Source organism: Rhinatrema bivittatum, chromosome 3, assembly GCF_901001135.1.
Source record: "Rhinatrema bivittatum chromosome 3, aRhiBiv1.1, whole genome shotgun sequence".
Taxonomy (NCBI): domain Eukaryota; kingdom Metazoa; phylum Chordata; class Amphibia; order Gymnophiona; family Rhinatrematidae; genus Rhinatrema; species Rhinatrema bivittatum.
This window is the reverse complement of record NC_042617.1, coordinates 351498951-351521892: the sequence shown is the minus strand read 5'-3', so window position 1 is coordinate 351521892 and position 22942 is coordinate 351498951. Positions and strand designations below refer to the sequence as shown.

General features: G+C 42.6%; 1 protein-coding gene across 4 annotated transcripts in view; it reads right to left on the bottom strand.

Annotated features, from left to right (window-relative positions):
• Window positions 1-22942, bottom strand: part of EPHA7 (EPH receptor A7) — a 410651-nt gene that overhangs the window by 298316 nt on the left and 89393 nt on the right. For all 4 annotated transcript variants that reach the window (XM_029595405.1, XM_029595407.1, XM_029595403.1 and 1 more), the window contains exon 4: window positions 1623-1778. In XM_029595405.1, the coding sequence (XP_029451265.1) occupies window positions 1623-1778 (156 nt within the window). The remainder of the gene's footprint in view (window positions 1-1622; window positions 1779-22942) is intronic.

The following is a 22942-nucleotide window of genomic DNA, read 5'->3' as shown; positions in this document are numbered from 1 at the left end:
AACTTAAAATTACTCATCTAAAAAGCAAGGTTTAGAATATTCAGCCCATTATCTGGCTAGATTTTAGCCGGATCAAACATAATCTGGCTAAAATCTAGTCGGATAAAAGGAGGTGTTCTGGGGAGTGTTTTGGGGAGGAGTTATCTGGTTAACTTAGGGAATTTTAAACTATAACTGGCTAATTTAGCCAGATAACTTTAGACCTGTTTCACAGCAGGCAAAACGTTATCCGGCCTTGGATGGCCAAATAACTTGCTATTTATCCAGATATCCTCAAAGCATATACGGGTAAGCGGCACTGTTTTCTTAAATTAAAAAAATAAAGATGTAAAAGGGCCTGTGGCCTGATCCCCTTCTTCCACCACAAAATTTCATATGGCCCCCATCGGGCCGTGCATCCCCACACCCCCAAACACCCCCTAAATGTACAACTAAGGTCCCTGAGCTTGCTGTTCAGGTCCGTCCGTCCCCCCGGTTCCTTTTCCAAAATAAAAACTGGCCCCTCCCCCTGATGACACACCTATCCACAATCCCTATATATAATGCTGTCCCCTCCCCACCCAATACTTATGAGTCTCTGCCAGGAGTGAAGTCAACAGTTCCCTGCTCTGTAAGAGGCCGCGCTGGAAGCATAAGCTACTGGGTAGCTGTATATAGGGACTGCGGGTGGGGGTGACATCCGGGGGGGGAGAGGCAGCCAGATTTTTATGTTTGAAAAGGAAAGGGGGAAGGGAAGGACACCACCGAGCTGTAATTCCTGGGACTTTAGTTGTACATTTAAGGGCAGATTTTAAAAGACTTACGCAAGTGAATCCCAGGGGTTTACGCGCGTGGATGGGCCTTACGCGGGCCGGGCCAATTTTCAAAGGGCCTGGCCACGCGTGTAAGTCCCGGGGTTAACGAAAGGGGCGGTCCGGGGCGGGGGTAGAGGCCCCCAGCACAGCGGCCATTTGCCGCTGTGCCGGGAGATCGCGTGCCGGCACACACAACTTGTTCCTGCTCAGAAGTGGGAGCAAAAGGTAGGACAAAGCATTTGGGGGGAGGGCAGGATAGGGGAAGGGGAAGGGAGGTTAGGCTAGGGAACTGGGGAAGGCCCCGATGCGTCGCCACGCGTAAGCGCATTATGTTTCCCCTCCCCCTTGCGCATGCCGACCTGGCATTTTATAACACGCACGCACATGTTATAAAATCGCGCCCACATGGAAACGCGCGCAATGTTTTAAAATCTACCCCTTAGGGAGCACTGGGGCCCGACGGGGCCATATGAAATTTTATGGGGGAAAGGAGAGGATCGGGCACAGCCCATTTACATCTTTATTTTTTTATTTAAGAAACAGCAGTACTTACCTGCATATCTTTTGAAGACAACCGGTATGTGGCACATTATCTGGCAACGCAAGGCCGGATAACTTAAAAACCTAAACGGCTACAGTCAAACATAGCAGGTTGGGTTTTTAAGGTATCCGGCTAAATGTAGCCGCATAACTTTAAGCAAGTATACTGGAGCGGGACATTTATCCGCTCAATATATGGGACAAGTTATCCGGCTGTCTTTAGCTGGATAAGTCGTCAATGAACTGGCTTACTGAATATCTTTATTATTAGGTTCATGATTGACTCACTTGTACACGCAACATAAGGTGGATCAGAGAAAGCACGATAGTAACCATCCTCACAGTCACATCTGGAAGAACCTTCCTTGTCAGAGAAGCTGTGCGCTGGACAACGGGTGCACTGCAGATCCTGCGAAGATGATTTGTAGAACCCAATGCCACAAGCTAAGAGTAAAAGAAACAAAATTATTAAACACCTATACTTTATGCGGGTGTCAATGTCATGCTGTTTGAACTTATTTTATTTATTGATTTGTTTATTTGCATTTCTTTATATGGCACCCTAGAATAATAAAATGAAAATAACAATAATAAATTAGCAAGTGAACCAGAGAAGATGGAGACTGAGGAAATAATAGTGTTAAAGCAGCACTGCTGAAAGGTGAGTGATGGCAAGAAGGGGGGGCAGCATTTTGAATGTCAGAAGAAAGTCTATTCCAGAGGAAAGTGCAAGTAGGGAGAATGCACAAACGTGATAAGTAGCCTCTTTCATTTTAGAAGTTCAGAGAAGAGTGGGAAGAGGCATAGCAGGGAACAAGGGAACAAGAAAGGCAGTGAGAGGCAAGACCATGGATATACGTGAAGACCTATGCAATGAAATTCACAGTAAAACATTTTTAGCATAAGCTTGCAAAAAGAAAAAAATAATAATAATAGTGTGTATTCAAAAACGCTACTTAAAGTGCATGCAAAATGTTTTTCTGTCAGCATGTTAAATTTTGGCCACAACAATGTGGCATGGTACAGAATGCATGATAATCCCGAAACACTAGGTGCATGCTACAACAATTTGAAACCTCCACTTATAACCAGTCCAAAGTGAATAGACATTTAGCAGTCAGGAGTTCCTTCTTCCCTCCTTTCCATGGCAAAAATATCCTTCTCCCTCTACTGTAGCAATCTTAAAACCTCCACTCACGCAGTAGAGTACATTCTTCCTGCCACCCCCCCCCCCCCCCAAAAAAAAAAAAATACAGGACCCAATTCACATCGGAACATAAGAGCATAAGAAACTGCCATGCTGGGTCAGACCAAGGGTCCATCAATCCCAGCATCCTGTTTCCAACAGGGGCCAAACCAGGCCACAAGAACCGGACAAGTACCCAAACACCAAGAAGATCCCATGCTACTGATGCCAGTAATAGCAGAGGCCATTCCCTAAGTCAACTTGATTAATAGCAGTTAATGGACTTCTCCTCCAAGAACTTATCCAAACCTTTTTTGAACCCAGCTACACTAACTGCACTGGCCACATCCTCTTGCAACAAATTCCAGAGCGTAATTGTGCGTTGAGAGAAAAATAATTTTCTCCAATTAGTCTTAAATGTGCTACTTGCTAATAGGGATGTGATTCGGCCAAATCTTTTGCTTCAGCCTTCGTTATCAGCCCGCCGCAGGAAATTTCATTTTCCCGCAGTTCGGGACGATTTTTTTTTCAGCCGCCCTGAAATGAATTTTCCCGAAATTTCGGGAAAGTCTACTTCGCACATCCCTATAATCCCCCTACCCTCCCGACCCTCCCAAGACTTACCGAAAGTCCCTGGTGGCCTAGTGGGGGTCCCGGGAGCCATCTCCCCTTCTCAAGCCGTTGGCTGCCAGTAATCAAAATGGCGCCGGTGGTCCTTTACCCTTACCATGTGACAGGGGTACCGGTGCCATTGGTCGGCCCCTGTCACATGGTAGGAGCAATGGATGGCCCGCGCCTACCATGTGTCAGGGGATGACCAATGGCACTGATAGCTCCATCACATGGTAAAGGCAAAGGGCCACCGGCGCCATTTTGATTAGTGGCAGCCGTCAGCCCGAGAAGGGGATGTCACTCCTGGGACCCCCGCTGGATCGCCAGGGACTTTCGGTAAGTCTTGGGGGGCTCAGGAGGGAGTGGGTTTGTAATTTAATTTGAAGGATTGGTGGGTTTGGTAAGTGTGCCATTTGTCCCCCCCCAAAAAAAATGATAAGCAACCACATGAAATTTCGTGGGTTTTCCTTTCGTTTCATCAGGCCCCTGAAACGCAACAAAATAGGAAAGATTGTCTTTCTTTCCTATTTCGTTGCAAACGAATGCACATCCCTACTTGCTAACTTCATGGAGTGCCCCCTAGTCTTTCTATTATCCGAAAGTGTAAATAACCAATTCACATCTACTCGTTCAAGACCTCTCATGATTTTAAAGACCTCTATCATATCCCCCCTCAGCCATCTCTTCTCCAAACTGAACAGACCTAGGCATCTCCCTTGGTATCTCCACTGAGCCACTAGTGTCCCCCAAAATCAATGCCCCCGACCCCCAGGCCCATTACACCAATCCCCCCCCCCAAATTATATAAACCCTTCCCTTGGCCATCAGCTTCCCCTCTAGATACAGAAAGCCTACAATATATGAAGCTCTCCTCCCGGACGTAGATTTCCTCCAGTTCCCTGAGCTTGATGGATGGCACACCTGCAGAGGTGTGAGCTCCCCCTTCTGGAGGGTCCCTGAGTCTTCATGGGCAGGAGGAAAGGCAATGCCATCCTGCCCACAACACCTTTCAATGAGTGGCACCACAATAAGTGTGTCACCGTCATCTTATGGTATGGTAAAGTGCCACTATTGGTGCCATTCCTAAAAGGCAGGAGGACATTCCCTTCCCTTCTGCTCATGCAGATTTGGGACCTCCCAGAAGAGTGTGCTGAGGTGGGGTACTATTGGGGGTGGGGGCTCCTGTGCCTTGGGAAATTTTGACTTGGGGAAGCTCTGTATTGTGAGAAGCCAGAAAGATATTTATTTATTTATTTATTCATTTATTCATTCACTTACTCATATTATTTATTTTATACTGAATATATTGGAAATACCGTACTAAGCAGTGTGCAGAGCAACATACATAATTAAATCTCACTTAAAACAATTACAAAATATAACAAAACAAACATAACAACATAACATAAAATAATAAAATTTCCAAAGGAAGATACATAAGGGAAAAGCTATTTGGAAAAAGTGAATTTTCAATTTCTTTCTAGTGACCAGTAACAATCTGAACTCCAGGCTACAAAGTTGGGCCATTAACAGAAAAAGCCCAACTGCGAGTAACCTACAGATTTACCAACCTAACACTGGGTGCATTCAAAAGACATTTATCAATGGACCGCAATGCACGCAAAGAAACATATACTAGTCTTTCTGCCAGGCAAACAGGGCCATCCTCCTGGAAAGCATTATATGAATCAGGAGGGACAGTGACTGGGAGGTGAGGCTATGAGGATTGACAGTTTATGTGACTGAAGGAGGTTCATATTTAGTAAGCTGGCGAGTTAGCCGGATAACTTATCCCAGATATTCAACGGGCTAAATGTCCTGCTGTAAATCTTAACTGTGTATCTTACATAGAAACATAGAAATGACGGCAGAAGAAGACCAAATGGCCCATCCAGTCTGCCCAGCAAGCTTCACACACTTTTTTCTCTCATACTTATCTGTTTCTCTTAGCTCTTGGTTCTATTTCCCCTTCCACCCCCACCATTAATGTAGAAAGCAGTGATGGAGCTGCATCCAAGTGAATATATAGCTGATAAGTTAGGGGTAGTAGGGGTAGTAACCGCCGCAATAAGCAAGCTACACCCATGCTTATTTGTTTTACCCAGACTATGTTATACAGCCCTTATTGGTTGTTTTTCTTCTCCCCTGCTGTTGAAGCAGGGAGCTATGCTGGATATGCTTGAAGTATCAGTTTATTCTTCTCCCATGCTGTTGAAGCAGAGAGCCATGCTGGATATGCATCGAAAGTTTGGTTTGGGGTAGTAACCGCCGTAACAAGCCAGCTACTCCCCGCTTTGTGAGTGCGAACCCTTTTTTCTTCTCCCCTGCCGTTGAAGCAGAGAGCTCTGCTGGATGTGTGTAGTATCAGTTTTTTCTTCTCCCCTGCCGTTGAAGCAGAGAACTATGCTGTATTTGCATAGAAATTGAAGTAACAGGCTTATTTGGTTTGGGGTAGTAACCGCCGTAACAAGCCAGCTACTCCCCCCTTTGTGAGTGCAGATCCTTTATTCCACATTTCCTCTTGCTGTTGAAGCTAGAATGATGTTGGAGTCACAGTAAGCATGTGTACGTTTATTGAATAAGGGTATTGTCTCCAGGCATTAGCCATCATTCTGGCGAGTCACCCACTCTTCATTGGCGGCAAATCAAATATCTTAAAAGATATTTGATTAACTAGTGCTCTTTAGACCCCTCCCCAAAAAAAGAAAAGATGTAAAAGGGTCTGTGGCCCATTCCCTTCCCTTCCTCTTAAAATTTCAAATAAGACCCTGTCGAGCAGTGCACCACCCATCCCTCAAACCTCTCCTAAATTTGCAATCATGTCCCTGTCTGTAGATTGCCACAGACGCTGCTTTCCAGGGTTTCTAATATGTAATATAAGGCTACCCTACTGCCATCCCCCTCTCACTCATATTCCAGTCCCAGTTCCAGTTCCAGTCACTCGCCCCACCCCCTCCCAGGCACCTTCCAATCCTCTCTGACAACCCCTTCCTACAGCTTGGTACAATACTTTCTGCTCTCAGTGCTCCAGTGCTGCCTCTATCAGTCCCAGAAGTGGAAGTGTAAACTACCCACAGTTATTGCTAACCTAGGGCTGATTTATGAAGGCTTTTCTCCTTTTCTGTCTCTTCCGCAAAAGTGCTTAGTAAATGAGGCCCTCAGTTATTTATATTTAAAAATCAGCTAAGTGAGCCAAGTAACTTAATTCCTCCTCGAAACGCTTCTATTTTATCCACCTTAATTCTAGCTGGATAATAATTTATTCAGCTAAAATCTAACCTAGCCAGATAAGTGGTTAATATTAAAAAATGTATCATTTAGATGAATAACGTGAGTTATCCATCTAAATGGTTTTGAATATTGACCTGAGGTGGCCCAATGTGTGAGGGGGTAAATGGGGAGATTTGTTGTACCAGGGAGCGGGTGGAATGTCCTATTTTGCAGGTGTTTCAGATGTTCTCTACCATGGAAATCAGGGGATTGTGATCCATGCTCAGGGGTGGAGAAGGTGAGGGATTTTATCATGGAAGGAAGGCGGATAGCCTGGATAGGGCTTGTTCTTGCCATGGGATGGAGGGAAGGAGGAAATCCCCATTGCTAGCCAATCCTTGTATGTTAAGGCCTTCCTACACAGCTTGCTAATTTTAGCATCCAGAAGATGGCCTTAACATGCAAGCTAAAGGTTACTGCTTAGGCCCCTTATTAGGAATGCCAGCAGTTTAAATCTGGCACAAAATATGATCAGGAGCTGGAACAGAGAAAAACATTTTGTACAATGGTAATGATTTGGCCTACTAGCAGACTTAGTGGATACCAATAATGCGAAAAGATTTAAGCATGCCTGATACAATTACAGAGGGAAGTGGTACAAACAGGGTTGAAAAGTTAAGTTTTACAAAATGGAGAGACACAAGGAGTTGGTTTAAAAACAAAAACTTATATTTTCATCTACCCAAAATGGTAGATGACCGAAAACAGAACATAACAAAACTGACTTGGTTAAGGCGTGATATCCTGCAGGTAGCCAAACTTGTAGGCTGACAGCTTGAATATATCCTTTGCAAAAGTAGTGCACTCAGGAATAACTTGGTAGATTGGGTGAGCCAACTGGTTGTTACTTGCTGACATTTATTATGTCACTATATTTAAACTACACTCACATCCAATAAACAAATGCACATCAATACTTGATTCACTAGAACAGGTCTAATCAGTTAATCTTATTTTTAGCTAATAAAGTAAAAAATCGGGACCGAGGAACACATGGAAATTCTGAACAAAATGATAATGCAACCCTGGGTTGGCTTCCCACTGTTAATGACAAAAGCAAACACCCAAACCTAAAGCACTAGATTTCAGTCAGGGTTTTATTTTCACCAAGGTACGCTAAAAAAAATTATCCAAATTCAGATCAAATACATGCAAACATATTTCAGAAACCTTCATTCAGTATGCCCAGCTCGCGGGCTCTTGAGGACCAGTATTGTTCAACCCAGTCTTAGAGACCATTGATCCATTCAAAACTGAAGACCTGGCTTTGAAACAATGGCTAGAATTTTTGTTTTTGTTTCCTGCCTCTCTTGTAAAGGCATATGTATTCAATGATAGTAGCTCAGCGGTAGAACAAAAGTATATATGGCGCAGGTAATATTCAAAGCCCAGTGACAGGTTAAATAAAAAGGCACTTTACCCGGGGAAATGGGGGCTTTGAATATTGCCCAATCCGTTTGCGAGTAAAAAAGCATACGTACGTGTACTTTTACCCACAGACTGCAGAAGTGCTCGGGGGAGGGAGGAGGGGAGAGAGCAGGGGCCATAATATTTAAAAAAAAATGTGCATAATTTTGTCTTCAAACATTTACCAACACAGAAAGCAGCCACAAATCATTCTTGAGGGAGCAATAACAAATGTAGAAGAAAGAGCATACTTTTGCTTTCATTATTGCTGCAAATCCTTCAGATTTAAATTACCCCCGGCGTGGGGTTTTGCAAACACCACAGCCAGATGGAACACTGCCCCCAGCAGGACTAATGTACTTCCGCAAAACGATGAAAATCCAGGGCTGCAGCTATGGTAAACAGTATCCTTATGTTCATGCTACTTATGTTTTGCAAAGCCAAAATAGAAAGATACCATGACCTTTTTCCTTTAACCTGATGTTCACTGAGGTGGAGACAGGAAAATTAATGTAATTTCTTGGGATGTCAGTGTTGGGGTCTTTTTTTTTTTTACTGTATACTTCAAAAAGGCTACATTAAAATTGCCAACCACAATGTCAATGAATGTCATGAATAGACTCATCTCAAATCCCTGTTGCAGTTAAGTAACAGTGTGAGATTGGATTTCATTCAACATGCACAGATTATTAAACAGGCCAAGCTTTTTTTTTTTTTTTCTTTTCCACAACGTGATCTTCCTTGTTTCCAAACCTGATGGAAATTCTTTTGAAGAGAAGATAGTTATATCACACTGCACAATGGGAAATGCCACCAGATGTAAACATATTATGACCCCCTTATCTCACCTTTCAAGAAAAAGGTTAAAAGGGCACATTTGCTAACATAGCAACCACCGTCAACAGAAGGCAGACATGAACAGAGAGAATGCCACTGGATGCTTATAATGAAAGGCTCTGGAACTTGCGCAGCTTCATTCAAATGCTGTCCTCGGTCTAAATTAAAGCCTCTGCAGTTGCTGCCTTCTGAAGATGGTCACTGGAAATTCATTTTGAAGGTCCCCGTTTTCAGTGTTGTTATTAAAAAGCCTTCCAAACATGGACTGTGCCATTATAAAGTAAAGAAGAGATGAAAAATGTCGATCAGCCTATAATAGTAATATCAGCAATGCCTGTATGTGCACTGTAAATTGTACCCTTTTCTGACACTTAAGCCAGAAAAGAAACAACAAATGCACAACTTTACTCACTGGAGGAAATTTTGAAAAACCACGCGTAGTTTGCCGGTCGCAAAACTCGCAAATGCTTTGTACCTGCGGATCTGCAAGCTAATTTTCGCAGTGAATCTCCATAGTCTTGCAACCTTCATGGTACAGCTTGCAGATATAACACAATGATTATCTTTTTCAATTGGAAATTTTTTTCACATCCCTGTTTTATAGTAGCTTTATTGGTCCTGCAGGGAACTGTAGAAAGTCATGCCTTTTATTGGCCTAGATAAGAATAATTCAAAGAGGCTGCCATATATATAAACTTTTGACACCACAACAAGTCCCCTGTTCAGATAGTCTTAGGTTAGGGCAATAAAAATATCACAACTTAAAAAGAATTCATGTCCCTAAATACACATGCAGTTATAAAATACTTTAAAGAAATAACACAAAAATTCAATTCACTTTCAGGCTGATGCTCCCTTAACACGCGGTAAAAAGGAGGCGCTAGGGAAAATTGTGTGCCCCTAGTGCCACCTCGGCAATGGGCGCCTAGGAGAGGTGGCAAGCAGGTTAGGAAAATGGATGCTCAAATTTATGAGCGTCCATTTTTCTAAGCCTGTGTACAGCCATGGGTTAGGAACATGGACGCTTGTTATTTGCGCGTCCCTTTTCCTAACCTGACCGCTGGCACACATTTTTTTTTTTTTTTAATTCTCTTATTTTGGTTCCTCCAACTTAATATCGCAATGAAATTAAGTCAGAGGAACTGAAAAAAGGAACAGAAAAGCAGTATTTTCTGCTTTTCTTTAATATTTTTGGGCTCCTCAAGAATTAACGCCTGCTCCGGGCAGGCGATAATTTTTGCGGGTTAAAATGTGCACGTCAGGCATACATTTTCTTTTGAATCGGGAGGAAAAAGGTAATAGCCTCATCAACATGAATTTACATGTGATGAGGGCTATTACCTATGCGTGCGATTGGACTCACCAACTCCCGATTTGCATCCCGATTCGCGTCCAAGATGCATCCAAGATGCGTGTCCAGTCGTGTGTCGAGCCGTGCGCTGTGGCCAGTGCACAGTATTGCATTGACCTCAAGGTACTTTAGGTGAGCAGTGCAGGGAATGAGTGGGTGGTTTGAGTGAACTAGGGGAAGTTCTGGGTGAAGTGCTAGAGGGTGTAGGTGAACTAGAGACAGCATGGGTGAATCAGCTGCACAGTTTATAAAACAGTAGGTAAATCTCTAAATGTCCACTTATGTGCGCAAATGCAGAACTGCAAATAGATATGAAAGTTAAGCTCCCTATATAATTCTTTCTTACACATATTCTTTGCATAATACATATATCATATGATTGATTATTAACACATGCTAATAGCAAGTTACAAAAATCACACTGGGGTAGATTTTAAAAGAAGCGCGCGCGGCCTACATGTGAGCGCGCTACCCAGCGCGCGCACATGTATGCCTGATTTTATAACATGCGCACGCATTTTGTAAAATCCAGGGTCAGCGCGCACAATTGTACACCTTGTGCTTGCCAAGCCGCGCTGCCTTGCCCCATTCCCTTCCCCCTAACCTGACCTTCCTACCCGTTCCCCTAACCTTTCCTCCCCAGCCCTACTCTAAACCCCCCTCCCCCATCCTTTGTCCTACCTTTTGCGCCTGCCTCTGGGCGCATGTTATAAAATCCCGGGTCGGAGCACGCAAGGGGGTGCACAATTGTGCACCCTGCGCACGCAGAGCCGCGCTACCTTCCCCCTAACCTGACCCTCCCACCCCTTCCCCTAACCTTTCCCCCCCAGCCCTACTCTAACCCCCCTCCGTCCTTTGTCTTACATTTTGCGCCTGCCAGCAGGCTGCCACCACACAATCCTCCAACACAGAGGCAATGGCCGCTCTATTTGAGGCCTCTGGCCCCACCCCTGCCCCCGAAATGCCCCTTTTGTAAAGCCCCGGGACATACACGCGTCCCAGGGCTTTACACGCGTCGCTGGATCTTTTTTTAAAAAGGCCCTGCGCGCGTAACCTTTTTAAAATCAGGCCCACTGTGCACAGTAGTACAGAAGATGTGCACTAGTTTTGTTAGTGATGTGCATTTTTACACATGCATACATGTGTAAAAATGCATTTAATGCTTGGAAGTAATAAAATAAAATGAAAATAAAAGTGCAGCAATAAAAGAAGAAAATTGAAATGAAATATAATTAAAATTTTTCCATGTACACACCTAAACAGCTACTAGTCTACCAATGAAAAGTCAGCACTCCAACTATTTTATTTTTATTTTATTTATTTAGATTTTTATATTCTGCTTTTTGACACTTCAAAGCAAATTACATTCAGGTACTGTAGACAAGTCTCTCAAGGCTATTTAGAAAGGAAGAGTTAGATCAGCTGTCATAGTTGGTGGTTTGTTTATTAGGAAAGTAGACAACTGGGTGGCTGGTGGACATAAGGATTGCCTGGTAACTTGCCTGCCTGGTGCGAAGGTGGCATTTCTCACATGTCACCTAAATAGGATTTTAGATAGTGCTGGAGAGGGGCCAGCTGTCATGGTACATGTGTTGACCAATGAAATAGGTCAACACATGATCATGAAAGGATTTGAACAGGTAAATGTGAATCAGTTATTTACTCTTCCAGATAATTCAAGAACTAGGGGGCACACCATGAAGTTAGCAAGTAGCATGTTTAAAACAAATCGAAGAAAATTCTTTTTCACTCAATGCATTAAGCAGCTCTGGAATTCATTGCCAGAGGATATGGTTAAGGGAGTTAGCTTATCTGTGTTTAAAAAAGATTTGGACAAGTTCCTAGAGGATAAGTCCATAAATTGCTATTAGTCAAGCTGATTTAAGAAATAGTACTGCTTATTACTAGCATTACTAGCATGGGCTCTATTTAATGTTTGGGTACTTGCTAGTTACTTGTATCTAGACTGGCCACTGTTGGAAACAGGATGCTGAGTTTAATGGGCCCTCCGTCTGACCCAGTATGGCAATTTCTTATGTTCTTAAGCCACTCTCTATGCAATGCAAAAGTGAAGAACTAGAAAAAAATACCGTTCCTTCTGCACTAAATCAAGACCCAATGGTTATTCTTGTGGGGATTAGGAGGGGTTGTTACATAATAATCTCCACTCCTCACGAGGGATGTATTGTCATTTGTTTCATTTTATATTGTTTAGTGCAACCACATATTTCTACTGCAAACTAATAGGGTCATTTATCAAATTGTGTTAAGGGGTTATCGTGGGTGTTAGGGCCCTAATGCCTGCAATAACACCACATGCATGCGATAAAAAATGCATCACAAGATGCGTATGCAAATTCTAAATATTTAGTCAAATAGTAGGAGTTTGGGCAGAGTTTATGAAAATGAGGAGTGTTCAGCGTTGCGTGTAATAGTGCAACACACGCTATCACACGATTTAAGTACTCCTTTTTTACAGGGCATTATGATGGGTGCTATGCCCAAAATAGATTTGTGAAAATATAAGTCAACTTATTATATCACTTTAAGAGGGGTAACTAGAAACTCGGGGTGAGGTTTTGGTATTGGCCTAGGTTTTGGAGGGCAGTTTTACATGCACAGTCAAAGGTACGAAGAGTACAGAAACATCAGTGAAGATTTTATGTGATTTGGAGAGATGAAAGGTATAAAAAGATGAGATTTGTACAATGTACTCTCAACCTAGCTTGATGTACTCTCTACCTGTCATCACTCCAAATCACATAAATCTTCACTGATGTCTATTGTGCTGTTTGTACCTCTGACTGTGCATGTAAAATTGCTCCCCAAAACCTCGACCACCACCAAAACCTCACTCCGAGTTACTAGTTGCCCTTATCATAGTGGTATAAATTCTTTTCTTATATGAAAGCTTTATAAAGAGTCTCTCTCTCTCCCTCTTCTTCTCTCTCTCTCTCTCTCTCATGTGCAAATATCACAGGTGCAATAAATTTAAAACATGTTGTGCTAAAATATTGTGGAATCTGGAAAATTACCCCTTTTTTTTTCAGGCACTATTCTAGCGAAATTTATAGCAAAACAATGAATCTAGGTCTAAGCCATGTATGCATGAACACAACTGAATATGCTTGTATGCGGTCAATTATGCAAATAATAAATGAACATGCATATACTAAATCAATTTAGTGTGCACTAAAAGAGTTTTTAAGCATACTAAAACAAAACGACATAAAACGGATGAAAATATTTTGGCTGCATACCCCTCACACAAGAACAATAACATGGGTCTAGAGCCACTAAACTGTGATGGTTTTTTCGCCAGAGGGGACCCACTATCACGGGGAGGTGATGCCGTGATAGTGGGGCCCATCCCTGGAAAAAGCATCGCAGCTCTATGCATGTCCTTTTGTCTTGTGGCTAAACACCACAGGTCAAAAGAATGTGGCTAGCGGCTCTTTAGGTGCGATAGCTGCCCCAACTTCAAGGAGCCACCACTGCCTTAAAGGGCCAGACACTTAAAAAGCAGCCAGCAAAACAAAAAGTTGAGCGGGGGTCAGGATTGACTCCTGGCTCAATATGGAGCCACTACTTGAGGTGGCCCCAAGACCTCAAAGTTCAAAAAAAGTGTCCCGTTCACACACAGTGATGGCCCGCCCCCCATAGATTACAATGAAATGCATAATGGTTCAGAGTAACCGACATTAAATTAAGGTATATGGGGTATAGCTCCTCCCCTGTGCATCCCTTCCCCTCAAAGGTATAAAAATAATCATTGGGGTTCAGTGGGGGTACCCCTTCACTCCCCTTTTCTCTTCCCCTTCCTCCCCCAAAATGTATCACAAAAGGACATTGGAGTTCAGCGAGTCCCCCAACCCCCTCCCACACCCCCAAACCTTAAAAATTGGAAGCGGGTCCTGCAATGAGACCCGGGATGCCCCCTCTATCACCTGGCCCAGTCAATGTCATTTTTCAAAATGGTGCAGACCTGACCTTGCCCCTGTCATGTGACTGGGGCAAGGTCCGAGGATCAGACTTATGCCACTGCTACAGCCACTGCAGCAGGCCAACTGGACTGGGAACTGGTGGTCAGTTTGATATCCATTTTTAAAAAGGGCACGAGTAATCCGGGAAACTATAGATTGGTAAACCTGATATCAGTGCCAGGAAAGATGCCAGAAGCCATTCTTAAATACAAAATCACTCACCGTAATGATAAGATATGGCTTAATGAGAACAAGTCAACATGGTTTCAGCAAAGATAAATCTTGCCTTACCAATCTTTTAGATTTTTTTTAAGGTAGAAATAAATATGTAGATAAAGATGAACAGATTGATATAGTGAATTGGATTTTCATAAGGCATTTGAGAAAAATCCCCAATCAGAGATTCCTCAGGAAATTAAAAATGCTGAGATAGAAGGCAGTGTTCTAATGTGAACTGGTAACTGGTTAAAAGACAGAAAACAAAGGGGAAGACTAAATAGTTTTCAAAGAGAGAAAGGTCATTTCAAAGAGAGAAAGGTCTATCCTCCACCAGAAACAGAGCCTTCTCCATCATTGGCCCAAAGTTATGGAATTCGTTACCTCATTACCTCACCGCTCAAGAAAACACAAAATCCTTCAAAAAAGACCTAAAAGCCTGGCTACTCAGCCAAACTCTTAAGGACAGCTCTCAATGATCTTAAATTATAATCCCATAGCCTGCTAACATTAAATCTCCCCCTTTGACAATCTCTCCTGATTCAAGCTACAGATGCCTCCTTTTACGATTTGAACTCAGATATTTTTGTTTACCTATTCAGTGTACCTATCCTGTGTACATCTTGTTCTGTTTATACTACTATTATATGCCATTTCTCATTTTATTGCTAAATTTAAATTTTAAAGTCTTTTAATGTAACAAGTTGTTATAAATGTAAACCAGAGTAAAGGCAACTCTGCTATACCTCGGTATATAAAAAATGCTAAATAAATAAATAAATAAATAAAAAATTTGTGGAGTTCCAATGTGATTAGTACCGGGACCTGTGCTGTTCATATTTGTTTGCTACTGTTAAGAATCGGAAGGTAATCAAATGTCCTCACAATACAAAATTATTCAAAGTTGTTAAATCACAAGAGGATTGTGTGAAATTGCAAGAGGACCCTGTGAGGCAGGGAAATTGGGCATCCAAATGGCAGATGATATTTAATGTGGACCGGTGCAAAGTGATGCATATACGGAAGAACAATCCAAATTATGATACACAATGCAAGGTTTCACATTGGTAATCACAACCCAGGATAAACATCTAGGCATCATTGTGGATAATATATTGAAATCCTTTGCTCAGTGTGCAGCAGCAGCCAAGAAAGCAATCAGAATGCTAGGGATTTTTAGGAAAGGAATGGAGAATATCAGAGGGTATCATAATGCCTCTGTATCGCTCCATGGTGTGCCCACACCTTGAGGATTTTGTGTAATTCTGGTCACCATATCTCAAAAAGGATATATCAGAATTCGAAAAGGTACAGAGAAGGGCTACCAAAATGATAAAGGGGATAGAATGATCCCTCTATGAAGAAAGGTTAAAGAAGTTAGGATTCTTCCACTTGCTGAAGAGATGGCTGAAGGGGCATACAATAAAAGTCTATAAAATAATGAATGGAGTAGAATGGGTAAACGCAGTTTGTTTACTCTTTCAAAAAGTAAAAAGATTAGGGGACATGAAATGAAGTTACTAGGTAATACATTTAAATCTAACAGGAGAAAATATTTTTTTGCTCAACACATAATTAAACTCTGGAATTTGTTGCTAGAGAATGTGGTAAAAGTTGTTAGTGTAGCTGGATTAAAAAAAAGGTTTGGATAAGTTCCTGGAAGAAAAGTCCATAAACCATTATTAAGGTAGACTTGGAGAAATCCACTGCTTAACCCTGAGATAAGTAGCATGGAATCTATCGACCTTTTGGGATCCTGCCAGGTAACTGTAACCTGGATTGGCTAATGTTGGAAACAGCATACTGGGCTTGATGGACCTATGGTCTGACCCAGTATGGCAAGTCTTATGTTCTTATATTCAAATATGATCTGGAAAAGGGAACGAGTGAGGTGATCAAATTTGCAAATGACACAAAATAATTCAAAATTGGTAAACAGCATCAGATTGAGAGATACTGTTGAGGGACCTTGTGAGATTAGTATACTGGGCATCTGAACAGCAGATGAAATTTTATATTGAAAACTGCTAGTGACACATATAAGGAAAAATAATCCTAGCTACAGGTACACAATGCTGGGTTCTATTGGGAGTCACCATTCAGGAAAAGGACCTTAGAATTCTTGTGGACAATACATTAAAATCATCATCATCATAATCAACATCTTTATTTCATGCCTTTCCAATCAGAGAGATCAAAGCGTGTTATAATATGTTTATCATATTACAGCAGGTCAGGTTTACAATGTCAATATAAAATTAGGATTATAGAGTGGGCGTTGAGGTGTTGTTACAGTTTGGTTTACAATGCATTAACATATACTTTCAAAGACGTATCAGAAAATAACATAAACTAGATCTTGATTTTATGGTTTGGTGTGTTTGTTAAGAATCAGTCTGTTATTGTTGCGACCGTTGCTGCCCGACGTCTCCACTATGCCCACCTTACCTCTTTGGCGACTCCCTCCTTGACTGTTGGAAGTTTGGCTGCCGCAGCATCACCGTGCCGTTCTCCTCCGGCGTCCCCGGACCGGCTGGACGCTGCACTCCGCCATGTTTCCCAGCAGCCTAAGGGCGCATGCACGGCGCGGCCCCGACTCAAGTACCAGCAGTGGTGCGAACCTCAGGGGCGTCCCCCTGAGGTGACGTCATCTCCACCGGATATTTAAGGTCTCTGAAATCGCTAACTAATCGAGTTAGCAAGGGGGGACTAGGATAAGGGCTTTCCTCCAGGTATAGGCGGATGGGATTCGCTCTCCGCATACCTTGCTACTCTGCCTCCTCGGACTTACCAGGGATACCCGCTCCTCGGGGGGCCTCGCTTTCTCTTTGCTTTTCAGATCGCAGTCTGGAATCGGTACTCATTCCTCGAGGGCCCACATTCCCGGACTTGCTACCGAATACCACTTCTGCCAGGAAGTCATCGCTGCCTACAACACCAGTGAGTTACCATCTCTCTCTCAGAGCGTTCCCTGGAACCAGGTACTCACTCAAGGGCCTACTTCCTTCCAGCTCCTGGGCTGTTTCTAAGAGACTATTGTGTGAGTGTTACCATCAAGGTTCTGCTCCTGAACTCTGCATACCCTGCCTACTCACTATATTCAGTTTCTCTACAGCTCAGTTATCCAAGATCGCTGTTCCAGTATCTGAGGGACTACAGCCCAGCCGGGCACTTCCAGCTCCCTACTGTTTAATAAAAGAACTAGTGTGTGTCTGTCTCCATACACTGTTTAATAAAAGAACTAGTGTGTGTCTGTTCCATACTCTGAGCCTGACCAGTGGTCCCTCTCAGAATCTTCCCCCGGGGGCGTGGTCATCTGCCACCGGCCCAAGGATCCACCCACAACTACCATGAACACTAACAGTTATTGGATGGCTAATTGCTAGTGGCCTATTCCATGGCTCAGATTGCACGTCTGAGGATTGTGATGAGCATCTAAATTATCAGATTTAAGACATTGGGATGGCTCATTCTTCAGGCCCACAGGCTGCTTTAAAAAGCTGAATTTTCATTAATTTCTTGAATGCTAAGTCAGGGGCTAATCGGATATTAGATGGTAGAGAGCGGGTTTTGTGGGTCATAGGTGGTAGAGTGTGTTCTAGAGGGTTGGGACTGATTCTGAGAGGATTTTGTTTCTGGTGCTGGTGAGACATTTCCATGGGGGAAGGAATGACGAGGAAGGCTTCTTCAAGTGAGCTTACAGGGCAGAAAGGTATAGAGTGCATGGGGTGAAGAATCTGTTTATTAACGTTGCACTCAGCCTTTGAGAGCCTTGTATGCCAGCTCAGTGTGCAGCGGCGGCAAAAAGGCAACTAGAAGGTTTGTAATGATCTGAAATGGAAAAGGGAATAAAATGAATAATATCGTATTGCCTCTCTATCAATCCATAGTACAATTGCACCTTGAGTATTGTGTGCAATTCTGGTCACCCCATCTAAAAAAAAAAAACATAATGGAACTAGAAAACATGCATAAGTGGGCAACAAAAATAATAAAGGGGATGCAACGGCTCACCTATAATGAGAGGCTACACAGGCTAGGGCACTTCAGCTTGAAAAAGAGATGGCTAAGACGGAGCATGATAGGGAATGGTTATTTACCTTTAAAAATAATACTAAAACACGGGGACACTCAATGAAACGAACAACCAGCAGATATAAAGCAAATCATAAAAAAGTAAATTTCACTCCATCACAATCAAGCTGAGGAATCTGTTGCCAGAGGATGTGGCCAACGTGACTAACACAATGGGATTTAAAAAAGGTTTCAACACATTCCTGGAGGAAACATTATTAGCTGGGTAGACTAAATAAAAGCTATTGCTGTCCCTGGGAGTAACAGGAAACAGAGCTACTTTATGGGATCTGTCTGGCACCTGTGACCTGGACTCGATGGACCTTGGTGCAATCCAACATGGCATTTCTTATGTTCTAATCTAGCAGCAGCAGCAGCAGAAGCAGCAGCAGCAGTAAATAGCAGCTCTAGGCAGACAGCAGGCCCAGCAACTTCTGCATATGGCTTGCTCCTGAGCCTGTGTCCTCCTTCTGCTCCTGTGCCACCAACAGAACAAGTGCATGAATGAGAATGCAGGAGCTGCAGGGCCTCCCACTGGTTGCCCCACCGATGGATCTGCCAAAACCAGACACTGTAAAAAAAAATACATATATGTCCAGGTATGCTGCCCTGTCAAAAGATACTGGGCCATGGCCCACCCCATTCCATGGCCTACGAAGGACATATTAGTTTCCTGACATGGCAACACTGCAAGTCAGTTTTGGCAATTGCTTCTTAATACTGGATATTTTCTCTTATGTAAAGACTAAAGTTGTACATCTGAATACTTGCAATGCACAAATCTTTTGCATAATCTACATGTACCATCAAAGAGAAATGTTCTCACTTTATGAAAAGTATAACAAAATGTTACTATTTTGCAATGAGATAATTCTCTGGGGAGGGAAGAGGCATTTTGGGGGGATGGAGGTGGGGGTTTGTAGAATAATAGGGTGCTGTGGTTCTTGCCCATGGGGATTTATTGCACATTGTGATCTTCCTAGAAGGTCAGAGAATTAATACCTGAATGTTTTGATTAGTTTCATGAATAACTAATTGCCAACATTTTCCATATTCTCTCTTGCAGCAAAACTAATCCCATTTGCACTCACATTGCAAAAGAATCAAGATGAGATTTCCTTGGAACGAACAAAGCCTACCATTCTTATTTTTCCATGTTTTTTTTATTTATTTTTCCATGTTTTTTTTATTTTTATTTATTTTTCCATGTTTTTTGTAACTTTCTCACATCCAAAATATTGTTATAATATTTGTTAAGTTTCATACTATATTTGTTCTTGTATTGGGAAATGTTCTTTACTTTGTTACTCTCTGCCTTTACTCACATTGTTAATTGTAAACCGGGTTGATGTGATTCCTATCATGAAACTCGGTATAATAAAAATAATAAATAAATAAAATAAATAAATACATTCTAAAGAGAAAAAAAAAACCATTTAAGCTTCTTCTGCATTTGGTAACAACTAACAGAAAGTGTACCAAAAGTTCTGTAAGAGAAAACTTTATTTCCTTCCCTTACACATTAAAATAGTGGTATGCAGCCTGAACAAACTGCATTAATCATTCCTTTAACTTTATTCAAATTGGGGTAGATTTTCAAAAGGTTGCGTGCGTAAAATATATGTGCAACCCCTGAAAACCTCCCCCTGCCTCCCCCTGCATGCGCCGAGCTTATCTTGCATAGGCTTGGCAGTGCGCGCAAGCCCCGGGATGCGCGTAAGTCTCGGGGCTTGAAAAAATGGGCGTTCTGGGGGCGGGACCAAGGCCTCCGGAACAGCCACTGGGCCAGGGATGGAGAGCCGGCGCGCGCAAGTTACGCCTGCCTAGAGGCAGGCGTAACTTCCTTGACAAAGGTCGGGGGGGGGGAGGTTAGTTAGGGCTGGGGGGCGGGTTAGATAGGGGAAGGGAGGGGAAGGTGCAGGGGGCGGAAGGAAAGTTCCCTCCGAGGCCACGGACGTCGGCGCACGCAAATTGCACAATTGTGCACCCCCTTGCGCACGCTGACCCTGGATTTTATAACATGCGCGTGGCTGCGCGTGCATGTTATAAAATCGAACGCTGGGTTGCGCGAACAAATCTACGCCCGTGCGCATGTTATAAAATCTGGCCCATTATTTGTTCAAGAAACAAAATACATACTATTTCTTAGAGTTCTGTATTCTTGGGTTGGGCTTTTTTTTTTTTCTTTTGACAGTCTATCAACTTGTTAAGGAGTTTAATTTTAAAATGCACTGTTCAGTTTCCTAATTTTAGTTTCTTCTCGTTTTCTAGCACAACAACACAACAACACATCAAGTGATCCAGCCAGATGGAAGAACCTCCCTCTCCTTTCACTTCTCCTCCACAAACACCGGGGGAAAAAAATGACATCTGAATTCATCGGGGTTTTAAAAGAAACATGTGGACAAGCTCAGCCTGTCAAAAAAAAAAAAAACCTGACGTTTGCCAGGGTTCAAATTTAATTGAGAAAGCGCATTTTCATCTCATTCCGGGAAATGTCAGTGTTTCCAGGTCAGGAGTGAGGTGCGTGTTGTTGCTGATGCATTGGGAATACCTAGAATGATTTGTGAAAATGCAGTAAGCAGGGGAAAGTGAGGCAGAGAGGGAAAGGACGAGAGAGTTGGAGAGGAAATGTGAGAGTCAGAGATACAGAAACATAGAATATACTGGCAGATGAGGACCGGGTGGAACATTTACTCTATCCCCTTCCTTCCTGTTGCAAAAAATGTAGATTCCACTCGGTCCCTTGCTTTAGCTTTGCTTCTTCTTAACCAAAGATTCTATAAGCTTCATGAAGTCCCTTACTCCTTTTGCCTCCATCACCTTCGTTACCTCCGTTTATATGTCTCCTGGAAATCTCTCTCTACAGTTAGACCGGACAAAGTTAGAGAGGTAAAGGTTGAGGCGAACAAAAGTAGGAGGGGGAAGGAGAGAGAAAGAGAAAAGAACTGGAAATTCTTACCCATTTGCAAGCTAACGTGAGAGCTTTGTACAAGTCCATGAGGAGATGGAAAAGTCCTTGATGATAGCTGCAATAATAAGCATCTTCCAGCAAAGAAGAGGGTTTCCCGTGTACCATTTGTAATCATTACCAGCGTGTCTAATTATGTGGCATCTGAAGCAACCGGCTGGATAGGCCAATTGTATAAATTGTTTTGCAGAATGTTGTAAGCTGCTTAGATTCGTCATCATTTATAAGGAGCTTGCTATTGAATAACTAAGGCACCTAAAGAATTAGGCAACTAGATTTTTTAATTAAAATATTTACCTCACCTTAGCACCTAAATTTGGGTGCCTTAAAAGTGGGTGAGGACTGGGGACAGGGCCAGGGCAGGGGAACAAACTTAGGGACTCAGTGCTGACTTACAGCGTGAGGCATTTAAATAAGGTGCCTTAATTCAGGTCATCCTGATAAATGTACTAAACTTAGGAGCCTCAAGAGAGGGCGCTTCTTTATGCATCTATATTTAACCATTTAAGGGGTCTTAAATGGCTAAATATAGGTGAATGATAAATAATGCTCCTAATTAAAGTGTTTAAATTTAGGTCATCGCAATGCCTGCTGTCAGGTTGGAAGCCCCTACAGTACAAACCATGCTGGGAATGGTCTTTCAATACTGGTTTATTATTAGATGAGGCAATAACATAAATATGCCCTGACTTATGATGTACTGCAGGTACAAATACATTGGTAACTTCACTCAAGACACCTAGGTGCCTAACTGTAAGTTTAGGCATCTTAACTTGAGGCTCCTGAAGTTAGTACAGGTATCAGAATATTATGTGCATACACAAGACACCTTAAATTAGGGGCTGAGCTCCCTTTCAATATTGGGCTGTATATTATTTTTGTTAAAACTCAGAGTAGGCAGATATCACCATGGTTTGAAGTTGATGAAATCCAGGCTTCATCCACAATGTTTTCTCTCAGATCCATCTGGTATTTCCACTGATCCACTGCAAATTTTGCAGGCAATTAAGTCTCTAAAAGAGGTTCATTGAACCAACCCCAATAAACCCCTGGATTTTCTGCAGGTTCATCAAATTGGTCTACGAATCTCTTTTAAAGAGGTTTGCACATCCCCTATTCAAAAGCAGAGTGCTCAACTGGCAGATATAAAACAGCTACAAGCACTGGTAATGTATGAAGCTGTTCAGGCTACCTAGGGACCGATTAACTATACTTTGCAGCCGTTTACATAAGTGTAAACAGACAGCTACACCAGTGTAAATCACCATGCTATTCATTAAATCCATGGACATGCATAAGCATAAAATGTCCCACACCTAATCTTAATGAGGAATTAAATAAGCAACCGAGCAATTCTGCACACCACAAAATTTTCATGCTGTTCACTAAAGCATATAAACTTGCACGACCACTGTCACAGGCACTTATGCTCCCTCTCAGGACAATACATTAGCGGGAAAAGGGCACTTTGTGCTGCTCCACTGCCAGCAGGAAGCAGTGAATGACACTGATATAAAAGGGAAAAGACTGCCATCACCTTGTTTTCCACACCAGGGAAGGCTTCTGGGTGCAGGAGGTGGAACTGGTAGGTTGCTGGCTCAGGAGATGGAGAGATGATGGTACCATGATGAGAAAGGAGAACATGAGTTACAGCAGTAGGACAAGGGCTGGTGATCCAGATGGGCAGAGCACATTACACAT